The sequence below is a fragment of the Petromyzon marinus genome, chromosome 1 (assembly GCF_048934315.1).
Source record: "Petromyzon marinus isolate PM22_M1 ecotype Great Lakes invasive population chromosome 1, UKy_Petmar_22M1.pri1.0, whole genome shotgun sequence".
NCBI lineage: Eukaryota > Metazoa > Chordata > Hyperoartia > Petromyzontiformes > Petromyzontidae > Petromyzon > Petromyzon marinus.
The window spans coordinates 31832218-31850397 of NC_133667.1; the positions used below are offsets into that span (position 1 = coordinate 31832218).

Consider the following 18180-nt stretch of genomic DNA (forward strand, 5'->3'; position numbering starts at 1 on the left):
TGCAGTCAAAAAGCAAACAAAAACATACTATGATAATATATGTATTGTCCTTGAAACTGATTGGTCCACACCAATCAGTTGGTCCACACCAATCAGTTTCAAGGACAATACATATATTATCATAGTATGTTTTTTGTTTGCATTTTGACTGCAGGTATCGTGGTTAATGCAGACATGAATCCTTGTAAAAAGGTTTCAGTTTTGTTGCCAGAAAACAGGGAAAAACCCTATTATTACATTTTGGTACTGGCAAAGGAGGTCTAATGATATATTAGTAGCTTCAAAATACATTTGTTGTTATTATAGATGTAATGTATCATGACATTCAATAGTAGATATTGGCACAGTTTAACATTGCAAATTTTGTTTGCTAAATCATTCTTCAGAGATGCTTGTATACATAATCATCTCCATACTTATTTTCTCCAAACACAAGCCCAACCCATACAATATTGGTGTTAAGTTAATGCTAAGGCTGTTCTCTAGAATCACATCACTTTAAACTATCCAATGTTTGCACTTTGAGCAACAAAAAAAGATTTTAAAAAAATTTCACGTCCACATTAAAGAGAAAAGCTAGAGTGGCCTGGTTAAAATAGAAACAACGGTGACGGTTCAAGCGCAACAAATTCAGACAGCAACAAATTCAGACACGGCATTGAGCGTCATTACCGCACATGTGACAACAGCAGATGGTTCAAGAGTGCTTGCTACACATGAGACATTTTTAAAATCAACATCATGAACGGTAAACAGTACAAAGGTGTCTTTTTAGACCAAGAATCTGAAAATTATTGTGAAAAGTCTTTAGAACATTTGCGTGTATACTATCCAAATAGTGGCTGAAAATACCACGTTATAAACTGACCACAACGTGGAAAGCGTGCGGTGGGTTGCGCATGTGTGTGATTGTCTGTGGCTCTAAATTTAGATTCCCGCTCACGACCAGTATTCGTGACGAATATCCGAACCGGTCCTGGGACTCTCCTAGATCGATTCAGCCTTAAATAACTATCTGGAGCGATATATGTGATAACCATCGTCACTGGGGAGACAGGTGGCCGGGCGTGGTGCTGGCCACCCACTCCCTCGTGGTGCCATGCAGGCCTTCATAGGTGCTCGTGGAATAGCACTTGTCCCAACATTGTTGAAGGCTATGCAGGAGATCTTTGTCTTTCGTGGCTATAAATACATGTGTATGCATGTAGTGAATTACATGCCGCTTGAAAAAAAGATATAATGCTGTACACGCCAACTCGGCTTTTGTTTAGTGTTTAAAAATGCTGATGGTTCGTGACGAAACCCATGCATGGTGAATAATTTATGTTAATAAATAAAGTTTCAACGACAAAAGGAATAGTTGTGCTTAATGGGGGAAATATCAAACTTTTTCACCAAATAGATCTTTGTCAGCATGTCCTTGAAGTGTTTAGATATGTATGCTTTAATTGTGTTTTTTTTAAAATATCAATTGCAGAGCACAGGCCCAAAGCGCTAAGCGAACAACAACAAAGCACACCGTTGAAGGTGTCATAGATACCAGTTAATGTGTTTTACTTACATTGAGCAAGGTTGTAAGAACTCGTGAGAAGAGATGATGGGAGGGTATTTCAATGTGGAGCAGTTCATTTTCATTTGCCCTGCAGATCCTGTACATCTTATTCGGAATTCCTTCCCATCACAGTAATTCTTTAATTTTGATTTAAAGCTTTCGTGACTGCAGGGATTCACATTCTTGGTTCTTTCGGTAAAGTCACATAGAAGGGAAACAATTAGAATTTTCTTCTTGTGGAAAATTTGAATTTTCTTGTTGTGGTTTTCACACCTGATGATGATTGCTCGTGTTGCAATCGAAACGTCGTGATAATTGTATTGTTTTATATTTTTATTATTTTATTGTTTCCCTTCTACGTGACTTTACCGAAAGAACCAAGAATAGTAATTCTTTCCTTTTAAACCAAGAGACAATGTTTTAAGGGCTACATGAAAGTCCAGGTTGCTTTAACAATTCATTATTACTGGTAAGAAACGTAGTGGACTGGAAGCCCAACCGGGATTAATTCACAGGAGGCAGGGGATTAATTGTGTATGTCTGTGGATGTCTGTCCACGTGTATCCGGACACCCGGATAAAATGGGAGGGGTAGGAGTTGGGTGGAGAGGGGAGGGGAGGGTGGGGAGAGGCTGGGGAGGGGCTGGGTGGGAAGGGTGGGGAGGGGCTGGGTGGGGAGGGTGGGGCTGGGTGGGGGGTGGGGAGGGTGGGGGGTGGGAGGGGTGGGGCTGGGTGGGGAGGGGCTGGTCACCCCGTGGTGCCCTTATAAAGCTCAACGTTTAACCTACTCACGCCGGCTTGTGCCCGTCCTCACAGTCGGGCATATTTGCGAAATACACCACGCCGCCATTGACCGAGCAACCCAACGTACCTACCAGCTCCCTCCGCAGGAATTGTTTATACTTTCAATTAAGAGATTTGCTGGTCATGACTCTGCTGGTGAACACCTTGAGGCTAGAATACTTGTATATTAATGAATACATCAGAACGCTTGGTGATTTAAATTCTTTTGTGAAATGCCGAGCTTGTGGGTGATCAGCTCAGGGCTATGTAATGTCTCCGGTGAATATGTCACATACTCTACATGATCAGGATGCATCTTCTTTGGTTCTTTCGATAAAGTCACGTAGATTGAGAATACAATAATAAAATAACACAAAATTCTCACGACGTTTCGGCCACAACGCAAGCGGCCGTCATCAGGTGAAAGGAACAGACCTGTCGGTACGACAGAGCTTCAAGGATGATGATGACATATTAATGAAGCATTTGCACTCAGTCTCGCTTTTAAATGTATGTGGCTTTTTGTATGAAGAGGCCCTGTTGTTTTGTGGGTGCATGACCTCCAGTGGAAGTGTGATACTGCTGTGGCAATATTACAGAGACTCGGGTGGGATCAATTAATTTGTATGAGACTTGTGACCCCCCTCTCTCCAGTGAGTTGATTTAATTGTTACAATTTGGGGGTCATGATTTGATTCGGTAATCGTTTATTTTATGTCGCGTTTTACTTCCTCATTTCTGTTGTTCGTTGCGTTCGCTTTATTGACCTGACCGTAATGAGATCCGAGGTGGCTCGCTCTGCAACAGAGGGGCATTCCACATAGCAGTCGGGTACTCTGTGAGAGGCGAGACAGAATGTGTGCCATTCACCAAAGCCACACTGGGCAGAATGGCGAATTTATTACGTTAAAACAACCCATCCTTAATAACAGACACACTTGAATTTAACATCGGAGTAAAATTTCCTTTGATTAACATTAATGCATTTTCACACGTGCAATGCTTCTGGACGTGTATTTTGGAGTATATTAGTGTTTTTTAATTGATTAATTGATGCATCGTGAATTCTATATTTGAAGTTTTCGTGACTGCAATGATCCATACTCTTTGGTTCTTTCGGTAAAGTCACGTAGGTAATAATAAAAATAGAATAAAGTTAAGTTAAAATAAAACAATTGAAAACAACTAAATCAAATCACGACGTTTCGGAGGCAACACAAGCTTCACATACTCACATACATAACAGTAATTTTGCTGTGACAGTTACACCTGATGACAGAAGCTTGTGTTGCCTCCAAAACGTCGTGATTTGATTTAGTTTTCAATTGTTGTTTTATTTTAACTTAACTTTATTGATTTTTTACCTACGTGACTTTACCAAAAGAACCAAAGAGTATGCATCGTGAATTGTATAGTTTATTCTCATCCAAGGTTATGGACTTCACTGCATTCAGCATGTAACACAGAGTGAGTGGTGCTGCCTATGCTCCTTATTTACCCACGACAGCTTCAATCTTTCGAATCTCTATATGGAGGATGCTCCTTACTGTCATGTTTGACAGTTATTTTTAGAGTTGTTTAGTGCATGGGTGGAAACCACATTGCCAAGAGAAAACCCCCACATTCAGGGGGGGGGGGATACTCTGTTTCTAAAAACATAGTCCATCAGAACTTAACTTTTTCTGCTGCCCCTCAATAAACGACCTTGTTCACTACACAGGGTCCATATCTGTGACCCAGATCTGATCCATCAAAGTTACCGGTTTGCAGATCTGCTCGACCACACTCAACAAATCTTATTTGTGTGGGATGGAATTTTTTTAATAAACCTCAAGATGCATCGACTTGGACCCATACACTAACTGGCCAAAAGGCACTTATCCACAACACTCATGTCAAATGAAATGTATTCCGGTGAATTCTCTTTTCATTTAGATCAGAATTATACTTTCAGCCATCTGCTGCATTCGCACACTGAACTTTCTTTCATGATTGAACGGCATCATTACGACATAAATTGATACCCTTGTGCGAGTCAATTTGAAATACCTTGGGCTATGTTTTTGAGATGAGAGCCACTGCTTATTTATTGTATGAAACCCTGGTATCTAATACTGCTTGTTAACTTCTAACTGCTATCCACAGATTATATTGACAGGTAGCACTTAAGTTTTTAGAACTCTGTCCTTCCCTTTAGTTTAAATTGAAGAAGTTTGTATGCCCCTTATTCTTTGGGTCTTTCGGTAAAGTCACGTAGATGGTTCAAAGAAAATAACAAAAAACTACGACGTTTCGATGGCAACACAAACCATCGTCATCTTTGAACCTATCTACGTGACTTTACCGAACGACCCAAAGAATATGAATTCCTGCAGTCATAGAAGCTTTAAGTCAAGATTTGTATGCCCCTTTTTGTATTATTTAAAAGCTACAGAAAACTAATGACATTGCGATTGTCTTCATGGGCCCTCCTTCACCAATCATGGACAATGTGCCTGGTCTAATCAGAGGTTCGAAGTTATGCAGGGGCTTACCTTGGAGTGACCGCCAAGCATAGACCGGTTGTCATAAGACTGCCAGGCTATGTGGCGCAGAGCCAAGAGCTGTGAAGCAATATCCATTGTTGTACTATACCTCTATGCTCCCACATCTGTGCTCCCCGCCATCAGCAACCCACATTGACCAGCATGGTGAAGTTTAGTCATGGTACCCCCACGTTCCATATGACTCCAGGAGGCCCTCATCCAGCAGTTGATTGACAAAAATACCTCAGTGTATATGAAACATTGTAACCTTATCTTCAAATTCTTGCCAATATTTGAAGCATCGTATGAATGATTGAGAGTAGCTATTTTTAATAATTTTCCAATTGTGCTGTGATTTTGATGTGAATAGAAATATCTGGGGTCTCGCAGTGGCTGAGGGCAGCAGAGATGCCCTGCTCGAGAGAGTCACAACCTCTGGTCAGGCGACTACGGGCGAGGTCAGCATTATGCTGGACTGGGCATATCGATGGGATGATGTTACTCGGCAAAGGATCCTTCTGGACCGGCATGCGGGCACAGATCAAGCTGTGGACAAAGGTAAGCTCGTTTTGTGCATCTGACTCAATTTAGTCCTGTGAAATCATTCACACCTCAGTGGCCGCACGTTTGTTGCCTCGCCATACACGACATCGCTGCAATTTATCGCGCCCGTCGCACCCCGTGGTGCACACGAGCGTTCCAACAGTGCCCACCACCTGTGTTACAGGACGTGTCCATCGCTAAATTTTCCATCTTAAAAGTGCCACACTCTGATTTTCCCGGGGGCACGAGCGCACAATCCCAATTTGTGCGTGAAGTTTAGAAGATATTTGAGAATTTAAATACTTTCATACGCTTGCAGAGAACTGAAAATGTAATTAAAAAAAATACATTTTTGATTTAAAGCTTTCGTGACTGCAGTAATTCATATTCTTAGCTCTTTCGGTTAAAGTCACGTATATATATTTTATATATATTTTCTTATTTTATTGTTTCCCTTCAACGGGACTTTACCGAAAGAGCTAAAAATGTAAAAAAAATACAGTTTGTTAAGAAATACTTTTGAGCAAAAGATGTTGCACATTTCCGACTACTTTTTGTACAAACATTGCTTTGACCTTCAGCACCCATAACTGAGATTTTCGTTTTTACAAAGTACCTATTTGTTTGACACCTGCACCAATTCCTGAACACAGACTAATCTTATAACCAGTCTATTAACAGAGTATCTGTTTTGTTAGGGGGTTCATATCTACTAAGAAATGCACGCTTACAAATACTCAAACGCACATGTCAGTAACATTAATGCTCAGATTGTAATACGCACATCTTATATTCTTGGTTCTTTCGGTAAAGTCACGTAGAGGGGAAACAATAAAATAATAAAAATATGAAACAAAATTCTCACGACGTTTCGACTGCAACACAAGTGGCGTTTTTTCTAGAATTTTCTTGCTGTGGTTTTCACACCTGATGATGATTGCTTGTGTTGCAGTCGAAACGTCGTGAGAATTGTATTGTATTTTATATTTTAATTATTTGATTGTTTCCCTTCTACGTGACTTTACCGAAAGAACCAAGAATATGAATCCCTGCAGTCACGAAAGCTTTAAATCAAAACGCACATCTTAATTGCACTGGTTCATAACACAACATATTTTATTTCTTGACTTAAAGCTTTCGTGACTGCAGGAATACATATTCTATGGGTCTTTCGGTAAAGCCACGTACATAGAAAAATAATTAAAATATTCACGACGTTTCTATTGCAATGATTGCTTGTGTTGCGATCGAAACGTGATATTTTAATTATTTTTCTACGTACGTGACTTTACCGAAAGACCCATAGAATAAAAATGTAATTTTTTTACACTTTTTAAAGTATTGTTATCAATCCTGCTCTGCTCTGCAGATCTACATATCGGTGTTGGTAAGCTGTGTGATGAGTTTTGTAGCCATTGAATTTAAGGGTTTCGAGTAAGCATGTGACGCATTCTAGGACAGACAGACCGACGTGATATTTGCCAGGCAAATAGCAAAGTAGCTTCACAGCTCCATTAAAAAAATAACGACGCCGTTTTTTCCCTTTGACCAGACTCGACCGCCTACTCCCCCGAGGTGCTTTGGTCCTTCCTGACGTCGCGCAATGATGGTCCACGGCTGGGCCGCTGGGCTGCGGCTTCGGCCGGAGGCGTGGTGCAGGAGGCCGCCTGGCCCGACCTCCCTGTCGACATGTCCTACGGCTGCTCACTGTGTAGCCTGCACCTCCGCGATGCTGTGCTGGATGAGATGGCAAGGTGAGCGGACCTCTGTGTGTCTGCGCAAGTCCTCTCCAGGGAGGTCACGATATTTCGGCAACGGAAACATTGTGTTAGAATTTTAAACGTTGGGATTAAAATGTTCTTGTTGTTGAAATGTAAGTGTGTTAAAAGTGCCTTAATAAAAGTAGTTATATTCTTTGGGTATTTTGGTAAAGTCACGTAGATGGTTCAAAGAAAATAACAAAAAACTGCAACCATCTACGTGACTTTACCGAAAGACCCAAAGAATATGAATTCCTGCAGTCACGAAAGCTTGGTAAGTCAAGATTTAAAAGTAGTTATCACTGTTGTTGCTGAAAATCTCTGCTTGTGTTGTCCCTCTTTTATTTATTAGTCAAGGGAGCTCTAGAGTGTATTTGACCTCATATGCTAGGCTGGCCAGAAGCCACATGTGACCTACCGATCGACTAATTGTGGTGTACACATTTGTACTGCTGGGTGGATAGAGGCGGGGAAAGGGGGGGTGGATTTACGAAACCAGAGGTCATGACCCTCGGGCAGTGCTTCCCTGCTGCCCTCAGCAACTGCGAGACCCCAGGTATTTCTATTCACAAATAGTAGTCCCCCGCACCTTCGATTGGCACGGTTGGTTACGTACGGTGCAGAAGAAATTAAATATACATATATAACTGGTGACCTGGATTTCTAAACCAGTGTGCTGACCATTGCACCATGGTAGACTCCATGCACCCTTGATAAGAGTAAAAATTGTGTTATTATGTGTTACAGTATTTAATGTGTCTGTCAATAACCATGGTAAAGTTGTGCTTCCAGAATATTCCTTTTATGTAATAGGTCTTTTTTTTATTATGTAATTTGATAATAAGTGACCTTAAATCAAAAAGACACTGATGAATTCCATGAGATTGCCAAATGCCAGTGGGTGTATTCTGCTGTCTTGTAGAAGCCAACTGTGTTTTTTGATGGAACGTTCATTTTTATTATTTTTAGAGCCTAGTTGTCATAACTCTTTGAGAAACGCTATTTCATTTCCAGCAGAGGATTAAGGATGAGCATTATATTGCAACATTATGGGAATATTTCCCTCGTGCTTTGTAAATCAATACAAGTCGTTTTTTAATCAGGCGAGTGCTCATAGTGGAACAATGTGGCTTTCTACACAGACAGACGGCCAGGGAAACAAGGATAGAGATGGTGAACATTAAAAATGTGGTTATTTATTTACCGAATGCTTTTACACGTAACTGCAGCTCGCTGGCCAAATCGTCATAATCCTGGCCAACACGTGACTACAGTTACACCAGTTACACCTCCATCCCGGACCTTAGGCTCCGGACTAAGGCCCCAGGTCCAATATGGCAGGACTGTCTGCGGCTGAATGTGATGTGATTCGTGAATTAAAAATGTGATTACGGCATGCATTGCGGGGCGGTGGCACAGTGGCTTGCACACCGTGCCGTGGACCTGGCGAGATGAGTTTCCATTCCCGACCGCTCTTTAACATCAATGACAAGTACCATGTATGTATGTATGCTTGAACTTATTTCGCACCACCCTACGGAGCTAGCCATGCTAATCGGTTCCCACTTTGCCAACCCGCCCTGGACCAGCGTCTTGAAGTATAACCAAACAATCCGCACCTCCGATTAGCACGGTTGGCTACGTACGGTACGAAAGAAGTTCTACATACATAATTCAACCTTGACGACTGTCACCGAAAGGGTAGGGCTTCATACAGGAGTTGAATCCGAATCTTTATTAATCCTGGAGGAATCTGATTTGCAAAGGGTTGTACATTCTAATTTTTATTTATCTAATACATCATTAATAACGTGTTTGAAATTGTGGGGTATTTGATCAATGGCCCATTTCAGGATCCCTGTTAGGAATAATTAAATGCCTTCTCGAGTCACACATTAATGAAAGGCTAATGGAGGAAATTTGTCAGGTGTGCTTTCCGTGGCATAACTAACATGCTATCCAAATTGTGACATCAGACCCAGTTCAGGCATCCAATATTACACTGATATTTTCTGCAGAATTTCCAATCTTTGAAATGAATCATCATTAAGTTGTAATTAACATTTAAATATTAATGTTAATGCCAGCATACTTTGCAACCATTGCTTATTTTTTCCCCATAAGGTTTTAACATTTAGAGTAGTCAACGTTTATATTGAAATAGGTGTATATTACAATTGCAACCTTTTTTGTATTAGAGGACATTGTAAGTCTTATGCTTTGCATAATTTAAAAACAGGTTTTTTTTGGTGCTCAATGGACTTTGTTCCACGAGGGAGCTGATTTTTCTTTCCTCTCCTAAGCAGCTGTATGTTGAACTAACAGCTTATTGAATCTCAAAGCATGCCAAATAATACCTTTTCAAATGCACAGCAGCAAATATCTAGGTCCAGGTCATTTTTAGTCGTAAGAAAGGCACTGTAATCACTGACTCCTTCAGCTCTTTTAACTGCAGTCTGACAAATATTTTAGCAGCATGTCTTCCGTCCAACTTTTGATTAAACTGAGGTAATTATGTTTCATGCGTAGGCTACTTTTTCCAATATTCATTTGATGCTTGTCACGGCTCAGATTGTAGCTGTGTTTTGTACAGCTTTTGTGACTCGGACACAGTTCATAGCCTTCTTTTGATACCTCTGTGCTATTTGGGCTCATCCAATTTCCTTACACGTCACCATTGAGCGTCATTCGTTTTTTTACATTGTCAAACTTAAAAAAAAGAATATCAAAGTTTTTCCCCACATCGAAATCTGCTTCTGTGTAAAGGCTCCGCGAGGCTACCCAGCCCATTGTTCCTGTGCAGCTTGCCCAAGTATCCAACGTGTCCCAAGTTATAATAAACTCCATCTCCTCTTTAATCATCCCAGCACACTTGTACCCTCTTTGGATGCCTTTGCATCATGCAGTCCACTGTCAATAGATTGCCACCCTTTCTGTGAGCAAGGGTGCACACATGTATTTAATGATTTTCTACCTTTTGTCGCTGGTTAAAAGGCGACAATGATACACGTGCTTGTTTTGTGTGGCGCCACAATAAATTATCGCTTTTTTTGGTGACCGTACAGCTGCTTTAAAGATATTTGGCACACAAGTGTAACTTTGTAAATATGATCCCATTCCGGTCCACCTTGTGGCACCACGGCACCAGACGCTTACCACCTTTTTATGGAATATCGTTGGGACCGTCGATGGGTGCCCATCACCAACGGGGCGGGGGGCGGGGGGCTCCCCTTTTGTTCTCACGATAACGCCTTCCATTGGATGGCGTGTCTAGCAGAATTTTGAGGCTGCTAGACAATAAACGTATCTCTCTCGCAGGTGCTTTAAAGCACAGCATGGGGAAAATAAACGGCAACTAGTCTGATGCAACTTTGGTGCATGCGAGTTTTGGTGCGTGCTGGCTCCAGAGTTTCAAGTGTAGACACTGTTCGTACTGAGCCCCGTGACCCAGAACTGTACGCCCGTGTGACTTTGGCTCATTCGGCGAACGCAAAACAAATCAGATCGCACACTTGTGTCTATATGTAGCACCCGTTGCTAATTGACTGTACTCGTGTTTGCATGTGTGTGGGTGTGTGTGTGTGCTTTTGAAGGCGGGGATGCTTTGTTCCAGCAGAAGTGTCTGATCTGGAGAGGTTGATCGTCCGGTTGAGTAGAACAGGTGGTCTTATGCAGCCTATTCATCCGCTCACTCTCCGCAAGGCAATGGCTGACAGGTGCGTTTCATTTTTTTACAGTACGTTTTAAATGTTCATGTTTTGTTGAATTCTTAGCCTATTTTTTGGTCTTGTTGTTTGTGCTTTTGCACCACTGCCAACGGAGCTGCATCGCCAAACTTTTAAAGTTCGTCTTCGACACCTACTGACGAGTAACCGTGCTTTTTTTTTTATTGCCAGGGCGCTCGTGGAAGGCTCGCACAATGGAGCGGACCCCCTCGCATACTACGCGCCTCGACTTATCGAACCGTCGGACGTGGAGCTTTTCCACGATGGTTTCATCCGCTACTGTGTGGAGAGCGAGCTGCGGCACCTCCTCTATGCCTACCTGCACTACTACAGGTACGAGCACGTGTTCGCGCTCGGACGCCGCTATTCTGTTTACCACATTTACTGTTAAGCGATGAGAAAATATTAACCACCTCTCGAATTTTGCGATGTCAAATGTGTAAATGACCAGACGAACTCGTTGTACCAAAATAATAATGTGGGCCGGAAAAGCAGTGAGTCTGAAACGAGATGTGAAAATGTCTACAAAGCACGCAGCTGTTTGTGCATATGTAAAAACCCAACCATTTCCTGAATAAGTGCATTGTGATCCTCTTGTAGTAGATCACCATCAACATAACTTTGAGCAAATGTGACCAATTGACAGTGAGAGTGATGTGCAGTGTAAGACAACTGTCGCCCATTATCTGATTAGTACAAAGCACAACTGGAAAACACAACGGAGTATTATATATTGGACATTTTCTATGGGTCTTTCGGTAAAGCCACCGAAAGACCCATAGAATATCTATTCCTGCAGTCACGAAAGCTTAAAGTCAAGATATCTTGGACACTAATTTAATTTGGAGCAGGATCAAAATGATGATTTAGAGGTGAACAAGAGCAGATTGTAGTGCTTTTGGAAGATTTAACCTGTACATGAAAATAAACATTCCATTGTGCCTTGAAGAACATTCTCAAGCAGTACATATCCCTAGCAATGGCATATAGTTCAGAAAGCCATGCAGAAGGTGTAGTTCGAAATTACTCTGAGACTGAGACAGAGAAAGGAACGCTCTGTGTCAAAGAACACAAATTGCTGGTCAGCATATCGACTGTTGGGAAAAAGTAACTGAGCTTAGGCAGGACCCCATCGCTAAAAGAGACGATGACCATTGGATGAGGCTGGTGATGGAATGACGCCCAAAAGAGGAACATGCCTGAAAACAAGACCTTTATGGAGATGAAACAACGCGATTGGCTCCCGTGCAGGAGCGAGTTGGATTTTTGGCATGTCAAGACCCTGATGAGAGATCGCGAAAACATGCGGAAGGAGACCTTCATCCGGGATTGGATTTATCACGGATGTTGATCATGATGATGGACGGGGCTTTAGTGTGCGTGACCACTTCACGTTCGTTTAGTTTAATTATCTGTTATGGATTCCTTTTCGCCTAAAGTTAATGCTGGTTGCAGTGGTCTCGTTGGGTGTTGCGTTGGAGAATATCCGACTCCAAAAAGTTATTTCACGGTTGGAATAAACTTTTTTCCCTTGGCAGTGATTTAAAATGAGTACCAGATTGATGGAATTGAAGATTTATATGTTTAGTTGTGGGTACATTGGTCCGTATTGTAAAAATAGGTTTTTGTGTTTTTCTGGAAGAAGGTGATATCTTCAATAAAGCCATCTGATTTGCTTGGTTTGGCCGACAACACTTGTGTTAGCTACTTACGATTGTTGACCAGTGAACACATGTGGGCACTAGAATAACAGCTGTGTCCAGTGGTTGTGCGGTGGCTTTTATATTTGAAACTGACAAGAGTGTGATAAATTTAACAAGTAAGCAGAAGCAGCTTTGAATCCGCTTATCTTCCATGTTGGGACAAACTAATGATTACCAGTCGTTTCAGTGGAATGTGTATTTTGTCTCGCCTCTATTTCCCCTCCCTGCATGTGACAGCCATTTGGAATCATTGTAACCTCTCACCTTTAATCTTTTGACATGAAAAGCAATCCCGGGCGAAATGGTGTGGTCTTTAACTGGCCCTGAATTTTTTTTTCGAGATTGTAGAGACCATTCAAGAGATATCATGGAACAGGACCGACAGGCTTGATTGCTGACTTGACACTGCTTTTAGAGGAGCTGCTGGGAAAATAATTGAATATGGCAGCACTTCTATAAAGCCCTCCATGACAGCTAATTCTCCACATGTTCATGACAGCCTGTCAATGTCCTGCAGGCCTTTAAATAATGCTCATGTGAATTTTTCGATTTAAAGCTTTCGTGACTGCAATGATTCATCTTCTTTGGTTCTTTCGGTAAAGTCACGTAGAATGAGAATAAAATAATAAATTGATAAAAAGCGGCCTTCATCACCTGATGAAGGCCGCTTGTGTTGTGGCCGAAACGTCGTGAGAATATTATTGTGTTATTTTATTTTATCAATTTATTATTTTATTCTCATTCTACGTGACTTTACCGAAAGAACCAAAGAAGAATGCTCATGTGATTCATATTTGTGCTGAGGGAACCGAACCCTGTTTTGGGTATTGCGGACATGTTTACATAATTATAATGCATTGCTGAAAAACATTCTTTTTAAAAGGGCCACCCTGGATATTAAAAGGGCCACCCTTTGGAGACTTAAGAAAGTGCAGAGAATCATAGAAAGTTGCATGTTTGGAATTCCACTGAGAGACTTTAAAGTAATGCTTTGATTAGAGAGGAAAAAAATAATAATTGTGGAGGCATCATGTTGACCGTTAAGAAAATCAAGTGGGCTTGGGCAGGAGTCATTGCTGGAAGAGATAAAGACTAACGATGGCATAGCAGCCGAAGAAAGGAATGCGTGGGATATACAACCACTGCGGAGGTGGAGAGAAGAGACCACCTCATCTGCATGAGCAGGGGATAGTTGCATTACTAGACTGCTCTAAGAAGCCTTCATCCAGCAGTGAATAGAACATGGCTGATCATGATGACGATGATTAATGTCGTAAATGCACATTGCCTTCTTTTAAGTACATACACATTGACTTGAGATTTCTTTTGACTTTTTTAGCATCACAACTGTAAGTTAGGTGCGTTTTTATATACTTTTGCACGGTTGTAAATTTAAAAAAATGGTATCACGCATTCTGTCAGTCCATTTTAAGTTTGGCTTTACGAAAGTCATGAACAACAGCTAGGACACATCACTCTGTGCCTGTTTTATTTCCCAAGTGACTTTACAAATCGAGCCAAAGTATCAACAGTCCCATAATTATACAAAACAAAATAAGTACCACTTTACTTTGCAATCCAAGTTTGTCGAAACGACACGTCTAAATGTGTGTTGCGGGGTGTCATGAACTCTTGTTTCCCAATCACCTTTTGATGCAATTTTGCTCCGGATTATTGCCACACGCTTTCAGAAAATGACTTTATATCCTTCGTGTCACCTTGTGGATACTTCCCCGAGTGGTCACCTTTAGCACGGGGATCTTATGAAACCAACAAGTGGTGCCTCCTAAATCTTGTCCTAACTGGGGAAAAGCCGGAACTGAGGATCCTGCCCTCTTATCAGATTGCAAGAGATCAAGTGCCACTATCGCTGTTCGGTGCTGACGATCAATAACACCCTATTTGGACGTGGGCATTGGCCCTGCACTATTTTTCTAGTGTTAGAAGAGGATTTTTGCGAGGGTTTAAATGGAGACATCTGCATTTCTGTCGCCTACCATCTTTGTTCTTTAATTTTCCTAATCCCATACTTATTTCCCAATTAACTAATGTCTCTTGCTAGTCACCAGTTCAATAGTCAAATTTTAAACCCTTTAAAAGAGTGGTTATTTTTTATAAACCGCATTTATTGGAAAATTCAGTTTCCACGTAATAATACATCAGAGTATGGAAAGGATATCCACTTTGTTTTTACAACTTAGTGTTTTATATTGAAAAATTGCATCTCGTCCTTTTTTCATTGACCATACTTCACAAATACCTTCATGATATCGGTGTTATTGTAAAAAAAAAAAAACTACGTTTTTAGTTATGAAAGTCCAAACTCTACTCTGCTGAAGACCAAGCTGTTTTAAACGTATCCGCACCCACCGTGACAGCGTGAAGAGTATTGGCTGCACTGTGGAGGCCACAGGCGGTCCCACGTGTGTACGAGATAAGCCAGGCTGCGGCATATCTCGTGGTGTCTTTTCTGCAATTGTGAAAACGTTGCCGGACGTTTCCATTTGAGCCACAAGAAGTCTACAAGTCACTGAAAATAGGGCCAGCATCTCATTTAGTGCCAACACATGCCCTGGGGAGTTGAAGCTGTCGTAAAAGCCGCATTGTTCTTTCCAGCCTAGCCACTGGTTTGGTAGATAAAACCGCACTGTAGTTACTGCCATTTAAAGTGGATTCAGGGGCCGTACATTATAATGTCACGAATGTCTCCCGTCACTTCTGATAACAGAGTGCCTGCAAGTAAATCACTCCCTCGATCTGCGAGGCCTTACAGGAACCATTTTCCAATAGGATCTCTTTGCAACCGAGCATTATAATCGACAGGTAGACTATGCATATTCATAATTTGAAGCAGTAGCGTCAGGTAGATTTAATTTTACACTTTTCTTGATTAAGTTAACTTTTGTACAGCTGTACGTGTGTTTAATTAGTTACCCACAACCTTCTGGACCTTCTTCCGCATAGTAATTATTCTAAACGTGTTTAATTTGCGATTAAACATGTGACTACCAGATGTAGCAACTGCAATAGCATTGTATTACTAATAATAACTATTTAATATATTTGTTTTGCGAGAATATTTTATACGGACGAGAGGAAGCTTCACCAGTCACTGAGCAAACGCCCCAACATCCCCATCTCGCCACTCCCGGGTGCCCCTCCACTCGGGCCTGGCAAACCCCCAGGCCCCCACACCCTCCCATGTACCCCCCACCTACCGGTCATCTGGCATGGCCCTACCACTCACCCCTCCACCGCCCCTGTAACTTCTTGTTCATGTCCCTGTTGACGGAAGGGTCGCCACTCGAGGGAACTCGAGCGGCGGCCCTCCACGGGATATTTTGGCCTACTCTTCCACGTTAACATTTGTGTAGTAGTGTAATAAAATAGAATAATGGTTAATGTATTGTAACGTTGTGCATGGAATAATAGTGTAATTTAATAGGATCAATTTTGATTTAAAGCTTTCGTGACTGCAGGGATTCATATTCTTGGTTCTTTTGGTAAAGTCACGTAGGATAGTTTTGTTATCCTACGATATTTTTTCATTTTGGCCATTTGGTATTGGCACACATGTTTGTAATAAGACACATTTCACAGCATGTGATCCCTGTTTCTTATGTTTTATTGCTGATTGCTTTCCTTTTTGTGAAAGTTTCGCTTTGATGATTACGAGTGGTGAGATGTCAGTTCGGTTTAAGATGTTGTCATTTGCACGTGATACAATTGCATACTTTGCTGTGAAGTCTGCTGCCCGAGTTATTTCAGGGTCAGTTATGAGCGTTTGAAACTTGTGGTAATTTGCCCATTTCTTGTCATCGGGATGGACGTTTCTCAAACGCTTCCAGTGAATGAATATTCTTAGTCTTTTGTACCATTTCACACAAAGCTTTTGACGTGTTGTACACTTCTGATGGAAATCCCTTGCAAGTGTCATGCAAGCGCTTGCATTATCCCCATTCTCTTCAAGTAACCTTCAGCCATTGTATTCATTTATAATTCCTCCTTATCTGTCGTATGGCTTGTGTTTTACTCGGTTGAAAGTAAAAGATCCAGTGCCAAAATTGTCTGACTTGAATGCTGCATGTCCAGCATGCTACAGTCATGTTTCAAGATTTGGGAGGTCACGCTGCCTCACTACTAAGCACGAGTGGAAGGCTTGATCTGAGAATGTTTTGATGTGCCTAATGTTCAAGGGCATGGTTTCTCAGAGCTGTGTAACATGCACCTTGAGAAATAAGAATGATTTTATTTTCCGTTGCCTGCGTTTGTGTTATCAGGCTGGAGCAATTATTGGGTCCACCTGTCCTCTCTGACGAAGCTCTGAGGGCCGCCCATCCTTGGTTTGACCTTCTCCTCCACATTTGTGAAATCCAGCATTTATCGCACGGCGACCAGCAACCGGCAGGTATTGTGTGTGGGTTTAATGCTTGCCTGTCGCACACCTAACTTGAGTTTGAGTTTTCCGTAAATACCCTGGACTTCATAGTGCGACGATGCATGCTTTAATAATTCACTGCCCAGAATTTCAGATAAATATTTTTTTACGCAATATTTTCATTCCACGTCTTTCTTCACATCATACATTGCAACATCCTGACGTTCTGGATGGCATTACCAGGGCCATCGATGGTATCAGGCACACCGGACTCGTTAGAGCATGTGGGGGGGAGGGGAGGAAGGGATATTCTTTGGTGGAGGGGGAGGGGCATTTCAGATTTTTAACCAGGATATTCTCAAAGCTCTTCACTGACTCGCCAACATTGACATGAACATGTAAGCGTTTTTGATCAACTCCCTGGCCATGGCAAAGACGAAGAAGACATCAATACCTCTTGCCTCCTTAATGGTAATTCCCTAAAAGTGTACGTGTCCTTGGCCTCTCCCAAAGCAATGACTTTGCTGAGCTCCTCTGCTCCTTTCTGTCTCACCTTGTAAGTGTGGTTATTGCCTGACTGCAGCCAGTCATATAATCAATCAATCAATCGGTCTATAATTCCTTCTTTTGGAACGAGTCTGGAGGCCGAGATATGGTTGTTGATACAGAGGTCACATGGCCACATTACAAGGCATGATTTTTAAACATTTCAATTACACTCTATCCATTATTGTAATTACTGCTATAGTTCTCACTTTAGTGGGAGTGGGCGGGGGTAAACACATTTCCACAGCAAAATTGCACACGTTAGAAATATTTAATTGTCATAGACAAATTATATTTCGGATCTTTTCCAGAATAACCTCTGGTTTGCTCCAGTACCGCAACCATTTGGTGTGCGATACTTAATACGGGCCTTTGGCCAAATCAAACCGAATCAGAATCTTGAGAATCTTTTCTTATCTTTATTTATGCTAGAGAAATCTGATGAGCTATGAAGCGCTTTTCCACAAATTTCCAGGAGAATGCACCCTGTCTCGTGAGATCTCGGAAACTAAGCAGAGTCGGGCTTTGGTGGTCCTTGGATGGGTGACCAAAATACATGCCAGGTTGTTATAGGCAGGTGAGTCGCTATGTTGTGAGCAGCAGAGGACAGTGTTATACTCTACTTCTATGCTACCATATATTCTCCCTGGCTTCATCCTGCTTTCT

The 18180-nt window shown here is 41.7% G+C and overlaps 1 protein-coding gene across 3 annotated transcripts in view; it reads left to right on the forward strand.

Annotated features, from left to right (window-relative positions):
• Positions 1-18180, forward strand: part of SPG11 (SPG11 vesicle trafficking associated, spatacsin) — a 115076-nt gene that overhangs the window by 40775 nt on the left and 56121 nt on the right. For all 3 annotated transcript variants that reach the window (XM_032949337.2, XM_032949347.2, XM_076067078.1), the window contains 5 exons: positions 5230-5417; positions 6955-7156; positions 10756-10878; positions 11059-11220; positions 16871-16998. In XM_032949337.2, the coding sequence (XP_032805228.2) occupies positions 5230-5417; positions 6955-7156; positions 10756-10878; positions 11059-11220; positions 16871-16998 (803 nt within the window). The remainder of the gene's footprint in view (positions 1-5229; positions 5418-6954; positions 7157-10755; positions 10879-11058; positions 11221-16870; positions 16999-18180) is intronic.